Source organism: Protopterus annectens, chromosome 6.part1 (assembly GCF_019279795.1).
Source record: "Protopterus annectens isolate FY-2018-M chromosome 6.part1, PAN1.0, whole genome shotgun sequence".
Taxonomy (NCBI): domain Eukaryota; kingdom Metazoa; phylum Chordata; order Ceratodontiformes; family Protopteridae; genus Protopterus; species Protopterus annectens.
In genome coordinates this window covers 196,802,408-196,824,585 of record NC_056738.1, presented here as the reverse complement: position 1 = coordinate 196,824,585, position 22,178 = coordinate 196,802,408, and the positions used below count along the sequence as shown (strand labels likewise).

General features: G+C 44.5%; 1 protein-coding gene across 1 annotated transcript in view; it reads left to right on the top strand.

The window, feature by feature from the left end:
* The window catches only part of LOC122805472 (adenylosuccinate synthetase isozyme 2-like), a 613,428-nt gene extending 592,598 nt beyond the window's left edge, over window positions 1-20,830 (top strand). Inside the window, exons 12-13 of the mRNA XM_044075655.1 lie at window positions 19,974-20,123; window positions 20,399-20,830. Of these exons, the coding sequence (XP_043931590.1) occupies window positions 19,974-20,123; window positions 20,399-20,451 (203 nt within the window). The 3' untranslated portion in view covers window positions 20,452-20,830. The remainder of the gene's footprint in view (window positions 1-19,973; window positions 20,124-20,398) is intronic.
* The last annotated feature ends 1,348 nt before the right edge of the window (window positions 20,831-22,178 follow it).

Genomic DNA, 22,178 nt, shown 5'->3' with positions numbered 1-22,178 from the left:
CTTCTTAAAGGGGTGGCCACTAAGGACATTTTTGTAGCAGCTATTTGGTCCTCTATGCATACCTTCACCAAACATTACCTTCCAAGTCCAGAACCATGGATGTTCATCGTGTTACACTGCTGCAGTCATTACACTTGGGTTATCCTGCCGTCAGGCGGTTCCTCAGTCGGCCTGAGTGCCAAAGTCTTGGTCCGGCGTCGGTTGCTGTCGCCTCCTCCCTGACGTTAGTGCGACAGGGGTATATAAGATGCAGCTGATGCCGTTTTCTTCAGTCTTTGCCGCGCGGTGCCCGAAGCAAAAGCAGTTCGCAAGTGCCTGTCGGCCGACTCCTGAGATTTTCATTCCGAATCCAAAACCGAAGTCTTCTACAAAGCTAAGTACCCCGTTGGGGAAACTTTTCCTTGCCTCAGACCGATGTCAGTAAAAGTTAATAACTGTATTTCTTGTGGGAAGCAAATACCTCCTAAGGATTTCCATTCTTATTGTATCCCATGCCTAGGCCCAGACCACGACATCACTGGTTGTTGGTTTTGTGCTAGTTTTAACAAGCGCACTGTTAAACGTCGGTTTGATTTTGCCCTGCATTATTTTGGTCGAAAATTCAATTACAGCATGCTGTCAGAACTTCCAACGACCGGAATACATAAAAAGCGCAAAGACAAGGATAGGCATCCGAGGCCCAAAAGTGACGACAAAGCCTCTTCTAGGCCAGTCGTCTGTTCTCCAGTTTTCAGCGAGGTACCTTCGCAGCCCCTGACGACCGCTTCTGTAGAACCACAGGCCGCCTCTGACTCCCACGTGGAGATGGCTGGGCCTTCGGACGCGCAAGATTTTCAGCCTACCGAAACTAACCCTTCAGAGGGATCCGGAGTAGCTGAACAACCCGCAGCTTCAGAGGGTGTTTTCAGACCTACTCAGTTGAGCATTAAACATTCTGCTAAGTTTAAACCTCCTTTAAAAACAAAGAAACAAATACAGCATTCTCCAGGACAGGCCTCCATGCCTAAGAAACAAATGCTCAAAATGGCCGAAGACCTAATCAAGTCTGATCAGGGGGTCCCATCCCCCTCCTGATAAAAGGCCTAGACAGGATGCAGACTATGACTCATCCGACCAGGTGTCCATCTCTTCAGATTCATCCTCAGACCTAGGATATTCCTTACCCTCTTATGAGGATTCTGATGCTGAGAAATCAGTTCCATCAGCCTCTCCGCCTGAGGACTACTCCTTTGGGGAAACCTTACATACCATGAGGGAGCATTTCCATTGGGAAGGCCAGGACTACTCAGAATCCAAGAAAAAGCTCATAGACTTCCTTTTATTACCTCAACACAGACCCCTTGCTATTCCGCCAGTGTTAGATACTGTGGATGATGTGTATACTGAATCCAGCTTAAATCCTGATTCTTTACCTCCAGCCTCAGTTAAGCCTGACATACTACAGAGTCCCTGACTCACTCAAATTTCTTTATAAAAGCCCTGTTGCTGACCCTGAAACTATTTCTCAGGGACCCAAAGGGGTTAAGGCCTCATCAGGAAAGAATCCAGTCCCCTCTGACAGAGATTCCAGAGCATTAGACAGATGGGGGAAGAAAGTATGTATGTCTGCAACTTTAGCAATGAGGGCCTTAAATTGCCAGTTTCACATGCTAAAATATCAGCAATTTTTGATGTCTCGGTTAAAACAAAAAATGCTTCCAGATTCAGATCCTCCTAATTTTAAGGAAATGCAGGATTTATTGCATGCAGATGAACAAGTGGGAAAACATACTTTGCAATGTGGTTTTGATTCTTTAGAGGCCTCATGTAGAGCAGCAGTTACAGGTTCTGTCATTAGAAGTCATGCTTGGTTAAAAGAACATATGTTACCAGATCATGTTAAAGCAAAACTATTGGATGCACCTTTGCAGCAGGATGTGTTATTTGGAGTGAAGGCAGAAGAGGTATTAAAGAAAATGGAGGATAAGGCAAAATCTATGCAAACGGTGAAGGATTTCTTACAGGTTCAGCCTCCTCGATATAGCAGAAATTGGCCAACAAAGAATTGGTCCTTTCAAGTTACAGACAGACCTCAAAGGGGCAGATACAGATGTCCAAGAGGTAGAGGTCATCCACAAGGTCCTTACAGGCCTTGACAATGGGGTGCATCAGGCCAGAAAGAAGGGGAAGACAGACCCCAACCATATAAAAACAGCCCCAATGAGTTCCTACTACAGCTGCCAAACAGCTCTCTCTTGGCAGCCCCCTTGGGAGGAAAATTGGCACTTTTCTATCACAATTGGCATATGACCATCAAAGACAAATGGGTTCTCAACACTGTATCTCAAGGTTACAGGCTCCACTTTCACACTCTGCCAAGGTTAAAAGGAATGCCAAATCTGCCACCAAATCAATGGGCAGAGGCTCAAAAACAAATAACAGCACTCATGGACTTGAGAGCTATTCAAAAGGTGTACCACCACAGGACCAAGGACAGGGATTTTACTCGAGACTCTTTCTGGTTCCCAGAAAGGACAAAGCCTGGAGGCCCATTCTGGATCTTTTTTCTCTAAACACTTACCTGGATGTTCCGAAATTCAAAATGTTGACACTACAGCAGCTTCTTCCCATGCTGGGCAGGAAAGCTTGGCTCGTAACCCTGGACCTCAAGGAGGCATACCTGCATGTCCCTATCAGACAAAACTGCAGAAGATACCTCAGATTCATAGCTGGTTCAATGCACTATCAATTCTCTGCAATGCCCTTTGGCTTATCTACTGCGCCTTAGGTCTTCACAAAGTGCCTGGCACCAGTAATTGCATTTTGCAGACAGGCATTCAAATTTATCCATACCTGGACGACTGTCTGATTCAAGCAGAGAGCAAGGACATTCTTCTAAAGCATCTGGTGTTTGTAAAAAAGTTAAGTTGCCTAGGGTACACAGTAAACGAAAAGAAATCAAAACTAGTGCCCTCACAAGAGATAATATTCCTGGGTGCCAGCTTGAATACAACGGCCCAGATAGCTTATCTCACGCCAGACAAGCAAGGACAACTGACTCAATATTTTCAATTGATGGCAACAAGAACCCAACTCCCTGCAAGAAAAATTCTGCAGGCCTTGTGTTACATGGCATCTTGCATTCTACTAATTCCATATGCCAGACTGCATATGAGGAAACTACAATGGTACCTAAAGAGTGTCTGGTCACAACACTGTCAAAGTTTGGAAACAGTTATACCACTAATTCCTTGCCTTAACAGGAGTTTCGATGGTGGGCGCAAGCTTGTCACCTCAACAAGGGACAGCCTTTTACTCAACCCACAGCCAAGCAAACACTGACAACAGATGCATCGGATTATGCCTGGAGAGCACATATGGCAGGAAAATGTATTCAGGGCAAGTGGCCTGCAGAACAAAGGTATCTTCACATCAATCTGAAAGAGATGCTAGCTGTACAAAATGCCCTTATAGCCTTCAAGGACCTGCTGCATCCAGGACTACTACTACTACTAAAGACCGACAACACCACAGTTATGTGGTACATAAGCAAGGGGGCACTCACTCTTATCCCCTCTGCAGACAAGTCATGACCTTGTGGAACACAGCTCTAAACTATCAAGTTCATCTGCAAGCACAATTCCTGCCAGGAGAGAAAAACACACTGGCAGACGACTTAAGCAGAAACATCACGGATCCCCACAAATGGGAATTGAATCCGCAAATATTCAGAATGATAACACAGAAATGGTGGAGCCCGGACATAGATCTGTTTGCATCCCCAATGAACTGCCAGCTACAGAAATTCTGCACAAGGACTTACCATCCACAAGCATGGAAAGTGGATGCCCTCTCATTCAGCTGGAGAAACTTACAAGTATATGCTTTCCCACCACTACCTCTCCTTCCAAAGGTACTCATAAAGGCCAGGCAAGAAGAGCCAAAGATGATCCTGATTGCACTAGACTGGCCACGCCAGCACTGGTACCCAATCTTAAAGAACTTAGCACAAGGACCACCCTGGATTTTGCCTCAAATCCCACATCTGCTGACTCAGCACAACAATCAGATACTTCACAGCCAGCTAAAGACTTTAAACCTAGCTGCATGGCAGATTCTTTAGTCAAGCAAGCAGTGCCTCTCTCCAAAGCTGTTATGGATGTCATTCTGGAGGCCAGAAGGCCTAGTACCAGGAAAGTCTTTTCAGATAAATGGAAGAGATTCTGTGCCTGGAACCAAGCTCACAGCCTTGACCCTCTTGTCCCAAATATTCCTCCGATACTACAATATTTAACTGCGATGCTGGACAAAGGCCTCTCCTTTTCTTCCATCAAGATCCACGCCTCTGCCATCTCTGCTCATTACAACGCGGATCCACCAATTTTCTCTAATCCTTTGCTAAAACAGTACCTCAGAGGGCTAAAAACATAAAACCGCCCCGTAGAGCACCTACTCCAACTTGGGACCTCAACTTCGTGTTGGAAAAATTAACTTTACCTCCTTTTGAGCCAGCTAACACAGCAGATTTAAAATGTATCTCTTGGAAAACTGCTCTGCTCCTGGCAATAACATCAGCACGAAGAGTTTCAGAATTACAGGCACTAATGGCAGTGGAACCGTTCATCATTTTCCACCAAGACAAGGTGTCTTTAAGAACTAACCCTACGTTTATGCCAAAGGTGGTATCGTATGGCTCTAAACCAAACTATTCAATTAACAACTTTTTATCCAAGTCCACAAAATAAAGGGGAGAGACTACTGCATTCTTTGGACGTACACAGGCAGTTACGCTTCTACTTGGACAAAACCAAAGCTTTCAGAAAATCTGAGCAATTACTGGTAGCATATGCTGCAGGAGCCCAGGGAAAAGCCATTTCAAAACAGACCATTTCAAAATGGATAGGACACCTGTATACATTTCTGCTATACACACCATGGGAAACCTGTACCTAACAGCATTAGATCTCACTCCACCAGGGCAACAGCCACTTCAACTGCCTACCTCAGAGGAGTACCTACCAAGGATATTTTGGAAGCAGCAACTTGGAGTTCTGTACATACCTTCACCAAGCATTGCCATCTGCCTCTATACTCTAAATCCAGAGCTGGCTTTGCCACTAGAGTGCTGCAGGGCCTTATAGCCACCCCTAATGCCTTATACAACCAGCCACCCAAACTCAACTTTGGGATTCTACCCAAGTGTAATGGCTGCAGCAGTGTAACACGATGAACATAGTACAGTTTTGTACCTACCATAAATGTAGATGTTAGTGTAGACACTGCTGCAGTCCAGGTTACCCTCCCTCCTTCCCCTCTTACTTGCTGGTATGTACCTATGTCTTCTACCCTTTACTACCTATGGGGAGTATTTGATGGTAACTGAAAGTTGTTGATTGCTTTTCCTATGTATGTTTTATTAGCAATTTGAGTTGCGTACCTTTTGGGGGGCACCTGACATCTGGGGCAAGAAAAACTGAAGAAAATGGCATCTGCTGCATCTTATATACCCCTGTCACACTGACGTCAGGGAGGAGGCAACAGCAACCGATGCCAGACCAAGACTTTGGAACTCAGGCCGACTGGGGAACTGCCTGACGGCAGGATAACTCAAGTGTAATGACTACAGCAGTGTATACACTCGAACATCTATATTTATGATGGGTTCAAAACTGTACTTTTGCCATTGCCATTTTGTGGTGTATCCTTGCCTCGCCTTAATCTTTCCAGCCACCCTCCTTTCAGCTTTGGGACTCTTCCCGCAAGTCAGGACTGCAACAGAGAAACACAAAACCTAGTGCAGTTGTATACACTTGCCATAAATGTAGATGGGTTGGGCTGTATTCACTGTTGCAGTATTCTTTCCCTCCCTCCTTCCCCCTGACCTATGGGATAGGCTAGGACATTCACCTTCTCAAGCAGGATGGGCCTCCCTCCTCCTTCACACTTATTCTGGAATCCAGGGTTCCAGACCCCTGACCTCAGGGACTTACTGTAGGGGGGCCCTTCTTGGGGGCAAGAAAGTACTGAGGTCATGGCGGCAGCTGATTCTCTTATACACAACTGTAGTGACAGCATATAGAATGTCCCCTGGTTTCAGGAGGAAGGGAAATTATTCTTTAGTAGTTGGACTGGCCAAGGACTTCCACAGTGGGAAATCCCACAAGTCAGGACTGCAACAGTGAATACACTGTAACATAGACACTTATGGTAAGTGTACACTATTGTACTTTCCTACATTAATAGAGTGGGGAACCCACTTTTAATTATATGCCTTACCACTTGACTCATCTGCTGCAACAAGAGTTTTCACCAAATGTTTGGCACTGGTCATTGCTTTCTGTGGGATCAAAAGGTTACAAACCTATTATCTGGATGACTGCCTGATTCGCGCAGCATCTCTAGAAGATCTTTACAAAGCCATGCAAGCCGTTATTGGATGTTTTCAGAAGATAGACACCCCCCCCCATGTTTAGAAGTCCCAGCTGTGCCCTGCTTACCCAGGTCATCTTATGGAGGGCAGACCTGTTCATCAAAAAGCCTTTCTTCCTAGCCTAGGTAAGGTCCCCCCTCAAGTTACGCCAAACACATTTTCAGCCTGAAAGCTGTTTCAGCTAAAGATTTCCACAGGCTCCTAGGACACAATGGCATCATGCATTCTATTGGTTTCCCTAGCAAAACTCCACATGACAAAGTTAGTGGTCCTTGGAGAGCAAAACAAAAACTGCTGATCCCAGTACCAACCCTTTGTGGAGACTAGCATTCCACTTTTCCCCTGCTTAATGAAAGGAGTCTTGTGGTGGGAGGAGAGTATCACAGAAAACCTTGTTTCATTTAAGACTGTGGAAATGTACTTGCTGACCAAGGGCAGCTCAGATTTGGCTTGGGGGCACACTTGGAAACTGAGTGTACAAGGGACATGGTTTGAGTACATGTCAAAACAGCACATAAAATAAAGGAAGCAACTGTGGTCATTCTAACCATGTGGATATTCAAAGACGAACTGAAATTGGAACCCTGGCCGGTATTACCACTTTCCTGTGGAACAAAAACAAGCAGAGGGGTACCTACACTTACATCTGTGTAGCTAGAAGCTCTGACAGCTAATCCCAGTACCTGCAGCTGTCAGCAATAGTCCCAAAGCAGAAGAACCTGTTGGCAGAAGAGTGCTTTCTTGACCTAGCCCACTTGCGGGGTGTGCCAGAAGTAGACCTCAAGAGGGGCATGGAAGATTGACATAATTTCCTTCTGTGGGACTGAACTTTTCATGTATGCCTTTCCTCCATTGCCCATCAGTCTGAGTATTGCAGAAAATTAGGGAAGATGGGACAGGCTGTCTTGGTTGCACCCCACTGACTCTGACAACACTGAATATCCTTCTATTCACATGTTGCAGTATTCTCACTTGTGGGGATCCTCCGCCTCGGGTGACCCAAACGTCTGGCTCCTATGCCAAAGGTTAAGCCTGGTTGCTGTCAGGTGCGTGGGACATCACACGCAGGGCCATAAACCGTGGGCCATAAATGTGACGTCCGCACGCACAGACCCCAGAACTTCTCTGCTGCAGTTGAACGTCAGCTTGCTCGTTTCACTCCATGCTTTGGAAGACGATACAGATAAGTACCCATTAGGAATCTTCTTTATTTTCACTTGGGCTTTGGTTGCAGCTGTTCTTTTTATAGCTGACGTCATCTAGAAAGTGAAAACGTAAGTGCCGTTGGCAAATTCCGCACAAGGATTTCCAAGACCCTTGTCTTTTCTGCTTCAATCCCACAACCAGTCCATTGTCCCTAAAACCCTACGCAGTCATCTAGTAGCCCTTAAATTGTTTGTGGAAAACCCAGCGACTAAAGCGTTTGGCCCCCTAGGTATGGAGACTGAACTGGCCGTCGAGGTGGAGCTGCCTAAAAAGAAGGCCAAGGTTTCAAGGCCTTCTATTGCTGTGCCTCTGTCAGCCGTTCTGCCAGCTACCAATCCTAGGGGCTGAAGGACGTCCGTCAGAACTGGCAACTTCGGCGGGTACCTTGTCTCCAGTTTGTACGTCTGTGGAGGTTACTGTGACATTTGCCTCCCCCAGTGTTGATGGGGAACCAGGCTTGACCGGACAGCCTGCTACGGTTTCAGACCAGGGCCCCCTCAGCCACAGGCCTGACACCTGATTTCTAGGTCTTCTCCTTCCCACACAACTTCAAAGGTAACTCCTCTGAAGAGAAAGCAGAAAACTAAACGTCTGTCTACTAGTACAGACCACCAGCCAGACTGGCAAACGTTTTCCCAGTCCTTGAGTCAGGCCTTTATGGCCCTCAGGCCCATGACCCTCATACCCCAGGCCTGCCTACTCTTAGCCCTAGGCCTGCCTCAGCTGCTTCCATCCCTGTAGTTCACCCTCAGGAGGAAGATTCCTCTTTTTCGTCTTCAAATGAATCACTCGCGTACACCTCTTAGGTGGCATCTCCCCTGGAGTACTGTTCTTCAGACGAAGACGCCCTGGAAGGAGACTCTCCACCTGAAGATATTACCTTTGGGGAAACACTCTAAAATGAGGGAGTACTTCAAATAGGATGCAATACAAATGACTGAGGTGCAAAAGAGATATTTTGAACTCTTACAGATGGAGTCTCCCTCTTCCTCTGCTATTCCCCCTGTAATTCCAGCTTACCTGGATGCTTTTGCTTCAGCCTTTAAGACCCCTGAATCCCAGCCTCCAGCCCTGAAAATGTCTAATAGGCACTACAAAGTCCCTGGTGGCCACAAGTACCTCATTCTGCCACCTATGGCAGATCCAGCTTGCAGTGGCTCCAGACAAGCAATCCGGGCAGATTTCCTCCTCCTCCCTTCTGCCATCAGACAAAGAAAGCAAAGTGATGGACAGACTGGGGAAAAAAGATTTATACTTACCCACCCTGGCCTTTAGGGCTATTAATTACCAGACTCGCATGGTTAAATGTGCCTTCGACCTGGTCTCTCAGGCAACTTCGTTACTGTCTTCTTTGCCTGATTAACCAGGGGTTTGGCAGGGGACTTCTAAGCTCTCCTTAGCAGCACAAGTTGCCAGACATTCTATTAAATGCAACTATGAGGCTTCAGCCAGATCAGCTGCCTCAGCCTTTGTACTGTGCAGGTACACCTAGCTCAGACTACAACCCCTCCCTAATGATTTCAAAAACAAGATCTTAGATGCTCCCCTGGACAATAAATTCCTCTTTGGTAAGCAGTCTGCAAAGCTATTCAAAAGCTTGCAGGAAACACGCAAGGAAATTGAGGACCTCAAACATTTATTGTTCTCACCGGTTCCAAAATTCTTTAGGAACTACCCTGTGAAACCCATCTTTGTAAGGAGAGCAACTGCTCCTTCCTCTTCCTCCTCAAAACACAGGAAAGGGTCTAGAAAAACGTCATCTCCCAGGACTGCCTCTTCCCAATCCACCCCCAGGTAGCCCCTTTCTGACAGACCAAATAATCTGTGACTGCCTAACCACCTTCCCCTCTTTACCCTCCGATCTCACTGTCTTTCTCTTTGGCAACATATCACTTCAGTCTGCTGGGTCTTGTCAATAGTGGAAAAAGGGTACTTTATGACCTGGCAGGAAAAACCCATTCCAAAAGGCATACACCCTCCCTCCAAAAAACAACTCCACCTGATACCCCAGATCACCCAAGATTTATTATCAGAGGGGCCATAGAAAGGGCTCCCACAGGCCAAGAGGGTCAAGGGTTATATTCAAGCCTCTTCCTGGTCCCAAAAAAGGAGGGCCTTTTGGAGGCCAGTACTGGACCTGTCCCTGTTAAACCTCTTCCTGCAGGTACCTTCCTTCAACATGCTATCCCTTCAAACCTTTCTTCCAGTACTGATGCCCAGTGCTTTCATGCCCACTTTGGACCTGAAGGAGGCATACCTCCATACCCCCATTCACCCAGACTATATGAGATTTCTACACTTTGCAGTGCCGTCCTCTCACTTTCAGTAATTTACTGCTTTGCCCTTTGGCTTGTCTACAGCACCAAGGGTCTTCACAAAGTGTCTTACTCCAACAGTAGCCTACTGCCAAACAAAAGGCATACAGATTTACCCTTATCTGGATGACATCTTCATCCAAGCAGAAGAGGCAAGTATTCTCAGGGCACACCTGCAGTTTACTATGTCCCTCCTTCAAAGTCTGGAGCTTACTCTCAACCTAACAAAATCCTCCCATACGCCATCCCAAGACCATATCTTCTTGGGCTGCAGACTTGATGAAGGCCTTCCTTCCTCAAGACAAGGTATCTTCCCTAAACAACTACGTCCAAGAATTACTTCCAGTCAGCCATATCTCTGCCAGGCAGTTCCTCCGTCTTCTAGGCTTCATGGCATCTACTCTTCATATGCTGCCCCTTGCCAGGTTGTACATGAGGAAGTTCCAGTGGTACTTGAAAAATGTCTGGTCTCAACCCTTTCACCTCCTGGAACTTCAGGTGCCCTTCCAATCCTGCCTGAACAAAGAGTTAAGGTGGTGGATGCAACTCACCAAGCCAGTGCAATTCATGCACAGAGATGCCTTGGATCTGGGATGGGGGGGCACTGTCAGCAGTTTCAAGGTACAGGCTCAAAGGGAGCTTTACCTCCAGAGAAAACATATCAATGTGAGGGAAATGACTGCTCTCCTAGATCTAAAGACATTCCTCCCTTTAATACAACTAGGTCCCCTTTAAGTCTTCACAGACCACACCACTCTGATGTGGTACTTCAATAACCGGGGGGACCAGATCCTACTTGCTCTGCAGCCTAGCAATACAGGCATTGGAGTTGACCACCCAGTACAGTGTCACACTGCAGGTGGTCTACATCCCATCTCAGGACGGTCATCAGGCAGATGCCCTCAGCAAATCATTCTCTCAACATCACGAATGGATGTTACACAGAGATGTCTTCTTAGACATTGTCCACTGATTGAGCACCCCACAGATAAATCTGTTTGCCTCCCCTCAGAACAGACGACTACAATTATTCTGCTCTAGACTCCCATCCACATGAACGTGGAAAGTGGATGGTTTTCAGTTTCTTGGAAGGGGCTGTTTCTTTATGCCTCGCCCTTCCCACAAATTCAGAAGGACAAACCAGAAATTTTGCTGATGACCCCCTATTGGCCAAAACAGCACCGGTTCCTCCTATCTCTTGCCAAGGGCAATCACCACAAGTTGCCTCACAAGATGGACCTGCTTACACAACAGAAGGGATCCCACATTAATCTTCATCTGAAAATCTGGCATGGCTTAGTGGTAAATAACTTTTTCTATGGTGTGCAGGGTCCTGTGTTTGAGCCTTGCAGAGGCTGTTTATCTGGGGTTGGGAGGGTGGCCTAAGGTATTTGCCTTGCACACACAAGGCGTAGGGTTTGAGTCTCACAAGGGATTATTGGCTTGGCTTAAAATGGCTCGCAAGAGCAGTTAGCCTAGTACACTAATCTATGAACCTAAAGTCCTCAGCCTAACCCTGATCTCTTTCAGACACCTCTATTCTGATGATGTGCTGTCTGTCCTGCAAGAGGCCAGGAAACCCACTGCCAGGAGATCCTGTGTATTAAAATGTAAAAGGCTCTCCAGTTGGCGTCTTAAACGGCAACTAGACCCCTTCCAAGCAGATTTTCCTCTAGTCCTAGCCTGTGTGAGCTCCTAAAATCAGAACTTTCATACTCCTCGGTGAAAGTCCATTTGTCAACCATTTCAGCCTGCTTACCTATTGATCCACCCCTATTATCAAGATTGGAGGTGAAACTTTTTTTAAGGGGGTTCTGCATATCAGACCACCAAGAAAACCTATCCCTCCTCCATGGGATCTGAACTTCATGCTAGAGTGACTTACCACTGCCCCATTTGACCTGGCAGCTTCTTCCACTTTAAGGATGTGTACCTGGAAAACTGCCTTGCCAGTAGCCCTTACTTCAGCTAGGAGAGTCTCTGAGCTGCAAGTACTCATGGCCACTCCACCTTACACTGTCTTCCACAAAGACAGGGTAACTGCATACCCAATCCCTCCTTCATGCCCAAAGTGGTCAATGAGCTGTCCCTTAACCACTCTATCCATCTGTCCACCTTTTTACCTTTGCCACAGGATGACAGTGAGAGGGTACTCCCTTCCCTTGATGTTCACAGGCAACTGAGGATATTCTTTGTGTTTTACTGTTGCAGTCATCACTTTTGGGTTATCTGCTTGCAGAAGCCCTCAGTCGGCCTGATTAACAAAGTCTTGGGTCCTGCGTCAGTTGCTGTCCCTTCCATGACGTCAGGTTGTCAGGGGTATAAAACATGCAGCCGATGCCGCAGTCTTTCTTGCTGTGCAGTGCCTGAAGCAGAAGCTGTTCTCAAGTGCTGGTCGTCAGACTCCTGAAATTTTTGTTTTCGAGTTTCAGAACTGAAATCTTCAACTAAAACCAAGTACCCCATTGGGGAAACTTTTTTGTTCCTTACCGATGTCAGTAAAAGTTAATAATTGCATTATTTGTGGAAAGCAAATACCTCATAAAGATTTTCATTCGTACTGTATTCCTTGCCTAAGCCCTGACCACAATGTACCATGCTGTCGGTTTTGTGCTTTATTTAATTAGCACACTATGGGTCGTCTGTATATTTTCGCTTCAAAATATTTCGGTTCTCTGTTTAATTATCCAGAAATGTCGGTTAGCCATCCGACTACCGGGATTCTGAAAAAACGCAAGGATAAAGACGGAGACAGGCCGCCGAGGTCAAAAACTGCTGACTGTGCTTCTCCTAAGCCTGTTGACAGTTCGCTGTTACTCAGTGAGGCACTTTCGCAGCCCCTGATACCCGCTACTTCTGATTCGCAGGCCTCTACTGAGACCCATTTGGAGTCTGGTATGCCGTGAGATGCTTCAACTATGGAACCTGTGGATATCTCTACCATGGATGGGTCCGGAGCCGCTGTGCAGGCACTGGCTTCTGAGGGTGTATTCAGCCCTACGGACTTGCATATTAAACCGACGCCTCCTTTTAATCCTAAATCTAGAACCATGCCTAAAAAAACGACGCCCAGGCCGCATGCTCAGGCCTCTATGCCTAAAGAACAAACGATAAGAATGGCTGAAGAGCTTATAACTCTAATCAGGGGAAGCCAGCCTCCCCCTTCTAAGAGACCTAGGACTGAAGTTGTTTGAATCTTCTGACCAGAATTCTGATTTTTCTGATTCTTCTGCTCTGGATTTGCCCATATCTACTTATGAGGATTCTGATGCAGAGGACTCTATTCCCTCTGCTTCCCCTCCAGAGGATTTTTCTTTTGGTGAAACCTTACATACTCTAAGGGAGCATTTCCACTGGGAAAACCAGGATTTTTCTGATTCAAAAAAGAGGCTTAGGAATTTCTTACTCCTGCCTCAGCATAGGTCTTTAGCTATTCCTCCAGTACTAGACATTGTTGATGCTTTTTCGGTATCTAGTGTGGCCCCCTGATTCCTTGCCTCCTGCTCCTGGAAAACCTGACAGATATTACAGGGTTCCTGATTCACACAGGTTCCTTTTTAAAAATCCTATTGCGGATCCAGAGACTATTTCACAGGGACCCAAGGGCATTAAGGCTTCTACTGCTAAAAATCGTACTCCTTCTGATAGAGACTCCAGGGCGCTGGATAGATTGGGTAAGAAGGTTTACCCTTCTGCAACCTTGGCCATTAGGGCTTTAAACTGCCAGTTTCATATTAACAACATGTTATTGGATTGCTTAAACAGAAAATGTTGATTCCTGACTGTGCGGAAAATAAAGAATTACAGGATTTAATGCATTCTGCTGAACGGGTTGGAAAACATACTTTGCAGTGTGGATGTGATTCTTTAGAGGCCTCTTGCAGGGCTGCTGTTACTGGTTCTGTGCTCAGAAGGCATGCTTGGCTTAAGGAGCAATACTTACCTGATCATGTTAAAGCTAAATTGTTGGATGCTCCCTTAAATCAAGACCGCCTGTTTGGCTACAAGGCTGAGGAAGTTCTTAAAAAGATGGAAGATAAAGTTAAATCTATGCAAACTGTTAAAGATTTCTTACAAGTTCAGCCACCTAGATTTAGTAGGCACTGGCCTCTTCAAGGTCTTCTCAAGCCAAACCCAGACATAGCAGAAACCCCAGGTTTCAGTCCCAGGGGACACACAAGACTAAGCAGTGGGGGGTTTCCGCACCCAAATCAGGGAAAACAGTCTTAATGACTTGCTTCTAAAACTTCCAAGCACTTCCCAACTGAATATTCCTTTAGGCGGAAAGATTGGTCTGCAGGCCAAAAGCTGGGACCTCATTACCCAGGACAAATGGGTTTTAAATAGTGTCCCAAGGTTACAGATTTCACTTCCACACCTTACCAACACCAAGCGGGTGGCCAGATCTACCCCCAAATCAGTGGGCAGAGGCCCAAAATCAAGTACTCTCTCTCAAGCATGGGGGCTATTCACTTGGTACCAGAAGAGGAAAAGGGACAAGGGTTATATTTGAGACTTTTCCTGGTACTCAGAAAAGGCAATACATGGCATCCTATCCTGGACCTTTCTACTCTAAATACCTTTCTGGTGATTCCAAAATTCAAAATGCTGACTCTTCACCAGCTGCTTCCTGTGCTAGGCAAAGATGCATGGTTGGCAACACTAAACTTAAAGGAAGCATACCTGCACATCCCTATCAGGGAGTCTTGCAGAAAATACCTACGCTTCAAATCAGGCTACATCCACTATCAGTTCTCTGCACTGCCCTTTGGCTTATCTACTGCGCCCAGAGTATTCACAAAGTGCCTAGCTCCAGTCATTGCATTCTGCAGGCAAAGAAATATTCAGATATACCCATATCTGGACGATTGTCTAATTCAGGCAGAAAGCCAGGACATACTTTTGAATCATCTGGCCTTTGTTCAAAGGATACTGACTTGGCTGGGGTTCACCATAAACAAAAGGAATTCACAACTGGTACCCTGTCAACAAATTATATTCCTGGGAGCAAGCTTGAATACAACTTCCCAGATGGCTTTCCTCACGCCAGAGAAAAGGATTCATTTGACGACCTACTTCAAACAAGTGGCCACAAAAACCCAGTTTATCTGTAAGGCAAATACTGCAAGCCTTGGAGTTCATGGCCTCCTGCATTCTTCTAATTCCATATGCAAGGCTGAGGAAACTGCAATGGTATCTCAAAAGCATATGGTGTCAACATTCACAGGATCTAGAGGCAATGATTCCTATCATACCTTGCCTACGCCTAGAGTTCCCTTGGTGGGCAGAGGCCTGTCACCAAAACAGGGGACTAATATTCACACTACCCCCTGCCACCCAAACCTTAACAGATGCATCAGATTATGCATGGGGGGCCCACCTGGCACGGAAGTGCATTCAGGCAAATGGAACCCAAGTCAAATGCACCTGCATATCATTCAAAAAGAAATGTTAGCTGTACAGAATGCTTTGACAGCCTTCATGGGCCACATTTTTCCAGGACAATTAATGATCAAGACTGACAACACCACTGTTATGTGGTACATAAACAAGCAGGGGGGGGGGGTACACATTCTTACCCCTGCTGCAGACTAGCCATGGCATTGTAGAACACAGCCCTGAGCGATCAGGTACATTTACAAGCTCAATTCCTGCCAGGAAAACTAAATACACTGGCAGACAAACTAAGCAGAAACCTCATGGACCCACACGAGTGAAAACTGGAACCAAGGATTTTCAACATGTTGACAAGCAAATGGGGGAGCCCAGATATAGACCTGTTTGCCTCCCCCCAAAACTATCAGTTGGACAAATTCTGCACAAGGACTCCCCACAAACAAGCTTGGAAAGTGGATGCTCTGTCCTTCAGCTGGAAAAACTTATCAGTTTCTGCCTTTCCTCCTCTGCATCTGCTCTCCGAAGTACTATTAAAGATCAAACATGACAAATCAAGGACCATTTTGATTGCACCAGACTGGCCACGCCAACATTGGGTACCCCCTCTTGTGCAGTGCATCACTGTGGGCTCCATGGCACCTGCCTCAGACTCCTACTCTATTGTCTCAGCAGGAGAGACAAATTCTGCATACTCGACTTCAAACACTGAATCTAGCAGCCTGTCTAATTACATAATTTCTCCTTTACCATCCCTCAGTAAACCAGTGGTGGATATCATTTTAGAGGTAAGGAGGCCTAGTACCAGAAATGCTTGCGTTGAAAAATGGAAAAGATTCTGTGCCTTGAACCAGTCTCAAGGGATGAGCACAACAGTGACCAATTTACCTCAGATCTTATGTTTAAGTGAGATGCTTCATAAGAGCCGGTCTTTCTCCTCCATCAAAATTCACGCCTCAGCCATCTCAGCTCATTACAACACAGAACCACCCCTCTTCTCTCATCCACTGCTTAAGCAGTTCCTCGAGGGGCCAAAAATCTAAGACCACCCAGGAGACCTCCAACTCCAGCCTGGGACCTCAACTTTGTATTGGAAAAGCTCACCCTTCCTCCTTTCAAGACAGCTGCTGCTGCAGACTTAAAATTCCTTTCTTGGAAAACAGCTTTCCTTTTAGCAATCACTTCAGCAAGAAGGTTATCTGAATTACAGGCCCTCATGGCAGTGGAGCCTTTCATAATCTTTCATGCAGACAGGGTGTCCCTCAGGACTAATCCCTCCTTTATGCCCAAGGTGGTATCCAGTGTGGACCTTAATCAGTCCATACATTTGCCAACCTTCTTTCCAAATCCACGGAACAAAGGGGAACGGATTCTGCACTCCTTAGACGTGCACAGACAACTTAGATTCTACTTGGACAGAGCTAAACCTCAAAGGAAATTTGATCAACTGCTGGTGGCATTTGCTGCAGGGGCAGAGGGGAAGGCTATTTCAAAGCAAGCCATTTCCAAATGGATAGGCCATTGCATTCTTTTTTGCTACAAACATCATGGAAAACCTATCCCACAGGGGATCAGACTCCCCACTCTACCAGGGCTGCATCTACCTCTACAGTCTTTCTCAGAGGCGTCCCTGCCAGGGACATCCTAGAAACTGCTACTTGTTCTGTACATACTTTCACCAAGCATTACCATCTGCCAATTTTCTCTAAATCCAGAGCTGGCTTTGCCACTGCAGTCTTGCAGGGCCTTTTAGCTGGTCCTAATTCTATTTAAATTCCTCCTCCCATCCTTAGCTTTGGGAATCTGCCCAAAAGTGATGACTGCAACAGTGAAACACGAAGAACATAGTACAGTTGTGTACACTTACAATAAATGTAGATGTTGGAGTATATTCACTGTTGCAGTCCTGGTTACCCTCCCTCCAGCCCCCTTCTTTTTCTTTTTTTGGATATATCTCTACTTCCTTTACTAGCTTCAAAAGCGTTTTGGTGTATTTGCTTTTTGTTGGAGGTATAACCTTGTATATTTATAGATTTAATTGCTTCCCATTAAGGGGACATCTGGGGCAAGAAAAACTGATGTAATAGCGTCAGCTGGATGTTTTATACCCCCCCTGACGACCTGACGTCATGGAAGAAGGAACAGCAACCAACGCAGGACCCAAGACTTGTTAATCAGGCCGACCTGAGGGCTACTGCAAGCAGATAACCCAAAAGTGATGACTGCAACAAGTGAATACACTCTTAACATCTACATTTATGGTAAGTGTACACAACTGTACTTTTTATCTGGGCAAGACCAATCAGCTGTTTGTATCATTTCACTCCAGGGCCCTGGAGAAGGCTGTATCCAAACATCCTCCTGGATATGCAAAACTATTACCCTTTTACTTTTTCCGTGGTAGAGAGTTACCCCACACTGTTAAAGCACACACTACTAGAGGACTGGCCTCTTCAGGAGCCTTTCTCAAAAGCTTGCACACAGCCTGTATCCTAGAGGCAGCTGTATGGTCCTCTGTACATACCTTCACCAAGCACTATAAATTGGACATCTCCAGAGCCAGGGCAGCATTTGCAAGAGCCATCCTCCACAGTTTCCCGGAGACTACCTCTTCCTCCACCCTTTGTCCTGGTTGAGCTGTGGTTCTCTCCTACAAGTGAGAATACTGCAACATGAATGAGAATAGAAGGACATGGATTAGTTCTGTAAAGTCTTACCATAACAATAGATGTTTTTCTGTTCCATGTTGCAGTATTCATTCCCTCCCTCCTTACCCCCTAGAGGACCTTTTCCCTGTCTGGATGACATTTTTTCTTGGACTATTGTCTGACTGGGCAGTCTGTTTTGAGGTCTGTGCGTGCTGACGTCACATTTATGGCCCACAGTGTATGGCCATGCGTGTGACATCCCACACACCTGACAGCAACCAGGTTTAAGCTTTGGCATAGGAGCCGGACGTTCAGGTTGCCTGAAGCGGAGGATCCCACGAGTGAGAATACTGCAACATGGAAGAGAAGGGCATCTGTGGTTATGGCAAGAGTTTATACAACTAATCTTTCTCCCTCAGCAAATGGAGGACCATATCCTTTCCACTGTGTATGGACCTCGTCGCCCAGAACAAAGAGACTTTAATTTACCCAAATCTCAAAACCATGAACCTCACAGGTTGAATTTTTTTTTATTCCCACTAGACATCAGTTTACTGAGGACTTTTGTTTCTGGTCTCCTTGGGAATGAATATCAGTCACCAGGAAGTCGTATATTGTTAGTGGAAAAAGTTTTCTATTTGCTCCAAGATCTTAAAAGTCCTGGAGAATCTGTCTACACTTTACAAATAAGGTTTGTCCACCAAGGTACATGCCTGCCCATGTCCATCTCACATTCCACTTTACTGTCTTCTCTAAGACTACCCAGGAGACCAGTCATTCCTACTCTGGAACCTTTTCTGTGTTTTAGAGAAACCTGCTGTGTACCTCCTTTTGAACAAGCCACCTCAGCACCCATCAAAATGCTCACGTGAAAGACTGCTCTTCTGTTACCCTTTATTCTGCATGATGCATTTCTGATTCCTTGTGCCAAGGGGCCTTTCCTGATCTTCCATAAGGACAAGAGTCACTTGAGACTAATCTTACGTTTATGCCCTGTTGTATCAGAGCACTCTTAACCAGGCCATTCATCTCCCAGTACTATACCCAAATCTGTAAAACTGGGGAGAATTCCCTAACAGACCAGTCCAACTTGTGGTATCCTTAGAGGGCAAGGAAGGGCACATATGTGGGTAAACGTATATCAAAATGGATAGACATTTGCAGTGCCTTCTACTACTACCATCATGGAGAATAGACTCCTAGCTGCATTAGGGCACTTTCTACCAGAGCAGAGGCAATTACTAAAGCTTTTCTAAAAGGGGCAACAACTCTGTTCATTCTGGAAGCCACCACTTGGTCATCTGTTTGCACCTTCACAATGCATTATAACCTTGGTGCTTTCTCCAAAATCAGATTTGCCTGTGCCATTTTGCCAGAGCCTCATCTTCCTGGCCCTGAAGTCTTGCTAACCATCCATCAGTGATTAGCTTTGGAAGCTTTCCCAAGACTGGTCTGATACAACATCCTAGAATTGTCATGCTAGGTGAGCCCAGCTTATACGCAACAACCTTAGTTGGTAAGTCTCTAGATTAGTGGAGTGCTAGCTTGCTTATTTTCCATTTCTGCTAGAGGAGTGCTAGCTTGCTTATTTTCCATTTCTGCTCTGCTGACTAAATTGAATGTCTTGCTGGCTATATTTATGCATGTTTGAGATGTCCACAAAAATATGTTCTGTTACATTTGTGCATTTCAACTCTACTATTGTGTTTTATGCTCAGATGTGTGGTGTTTGGGGTTTGAGGTTATTTTTAGTATGATGTGTTTTACATGCTCCGAAACATCTGCCTGTTGACCCATTCTCTAAGCTTAGAATATAGATAGAAGTACAGCTTGTTGGCTGTCTTAGGCTTTGAAGTGCTGTCTGTTTTACATGCAGCATTTTATTTTGCCATTCTGTTTTGTTAATTTCCTTTTCAGGCTGCTGTTGTCTTATTGCTTGTTTAAATAGGATTTGTGAAATTGCTTTTAAAATCTCATTTAATTGTTTTAATCCTTAATTAGCAAACCAAGAAGTGTTAAACAAAGTTGAGGTTGACTATGTTACTCTTCCTGGATGGTGTTCAAATACAGCGCATGTACGCAGCTTTGAGGAACTGCCAGAAAATGCACAGAAATACATTCACTTTATTGAAGAGTTCTTGAATGTGCCTGGTAAGCTATGGAAACATTATTTTGCATATGAAAATCTTTTGTATGTGTGATTTAATCTTCTGGCACATGGAGGTTTGATGGGGGAAGGTTTTGGTTCAGAGATGATTCACTTTTGAACTCTTGGCTGATGAATGTTTTATTCTTTAGTTCAGTCACTAAAATGAGCAGTAAATGCTTTGTTTTAGTCCATTATGTAAATGATTTAATGATATCTGATGCATATTCTAGAAATATTTTCAGTTCTGATAATTTTTTCTTATGCTTTTGTGTTGCAGTGAAGTGGATTGGTGTTGGCAAATCCAGGGAGTCCATGATACAGCTGTTTTAAAGACGCATTCTACTGCTGATCCACACAGAGCGGAGTATTCCAGTAGCTGTTTGTCTTTAGAAGTCCCTTTGTGGTTTTTAAGCAATTAAAATATTTTTTCAGGTTATGATTGACTAGACTTGAAAATATTCTATGCATTTACAACAGAGAAAAGATGAAAGTATTCACTCCTTGGCACATGCAAACCTGTCTTATTTTAATCTGTTTTATATTATTTTACTAGGAAAAGTTTAAACGAGTAAGCATTTGTCACACATTCTGTTTTTATTACTGCTAATTTGCAGCATTTGCACAGTCACTGAATATGCAGTGCATAAACTGTTTTATTGCCTTCTTTTTAAGAAAGCACAATAAATGGCCGTGCCAGAAGGAGAAAAGGTTTATTGGCAAATTTGTACGTAAATTTGTGCTTAGATATTCATTCATTATTCTTTTAACATGGTGTGCCACCTTGGGGTTCTGATTACCTTGACTCTTCATTGTAGATTCTTAGGAGTTTTCTTATTGAAGATGCATCTGTTACTGAAAACCATCTCCAGAAGGATATGGTTATAGTTGGAACTGTTGATAGGACTGCATCTGAGGAGGTTTGTGTGTGTTGGGAAGTGCTGTACAGGAGAAAATGCAGTAATATTGTGGAAACTGTGTACCATTATGGAAGAGTACAATTGCATTGAGCCACTAATAACATCTGTGCAAGCTGATGACTTTTTTTTCTAGAAGAAAAGTACCTCCTGGAATAAATACCTCAGCATTGGGCTGATAAAGCCTCAATAAGAGTATGAAGTATGACATTTTAGTAACCGAAATCAGGTACCAATGGTCAAGACAAGCCGCACAGGAACTGAATTAGCGTACCACAGTTTATTCAACGCTTTTGTCAAGACTTAATCAGAAACACAATCCACTTTAGAAACACCATTTAAATAATCAAAGCAATCAAGTAATTAGTCAGTATAAATTTCTTAATACAAAAATCTTTTAAAAAGACAAAACCTGAAAACAAAAACACATAACAGTGCTAAACAGAAAAATATTTAAAAAGAAATGTTTAAAAACTTAATCCAAATAAGTAATTAAATCAACATTTTTGTTAAGATTTAATTTTCTATATTTTAAAAAACATTTAATGTTAACAGCCTCGTTTAACCCGGGCTTCCTATCAGCACCAAGTTTAATCTGCCATATCGTTTCTCTCTGTTCAAGGTAGTTTTTAAAATCTCCACCTCTCAAGTCCATGTGAACAACTTCCAGGATAGAAAAAAGAAACTTCTTATATTTCACATATTCCAAAGAATGTCTACATAAGGCATTTCTAGAATCTTTAATCTTAATGTTGTAAATGTGTTCTCTTATACGTTCGCGTAAGGAACGGGTAGTCATACCTACATAGAACGCAGGGCAACCACTACAAAAACTAATATAAATTAACCCCCTAGTTAAACAATTAACAAAACCAGGAACCTCAAATGTCACATATGTTCTAACATAACGTAAGGCCCTTCAACAAAGAGAGCAAAGTGCTTGGAGAGAAAATAAATAGCCAAAAACTTTAATGTAAATTCACCACAACCGATGATAACATGAACGCCTTTTACCACACTCGCGTTTTCGTCCTTTTAACTGGACTTCATCAGATATAATGATTTTAATCATTAACCACCTTTATACAAATCATTAAAACCTTTGACCAATAAAATCAACCTATTCATTTTAAATAAACACAT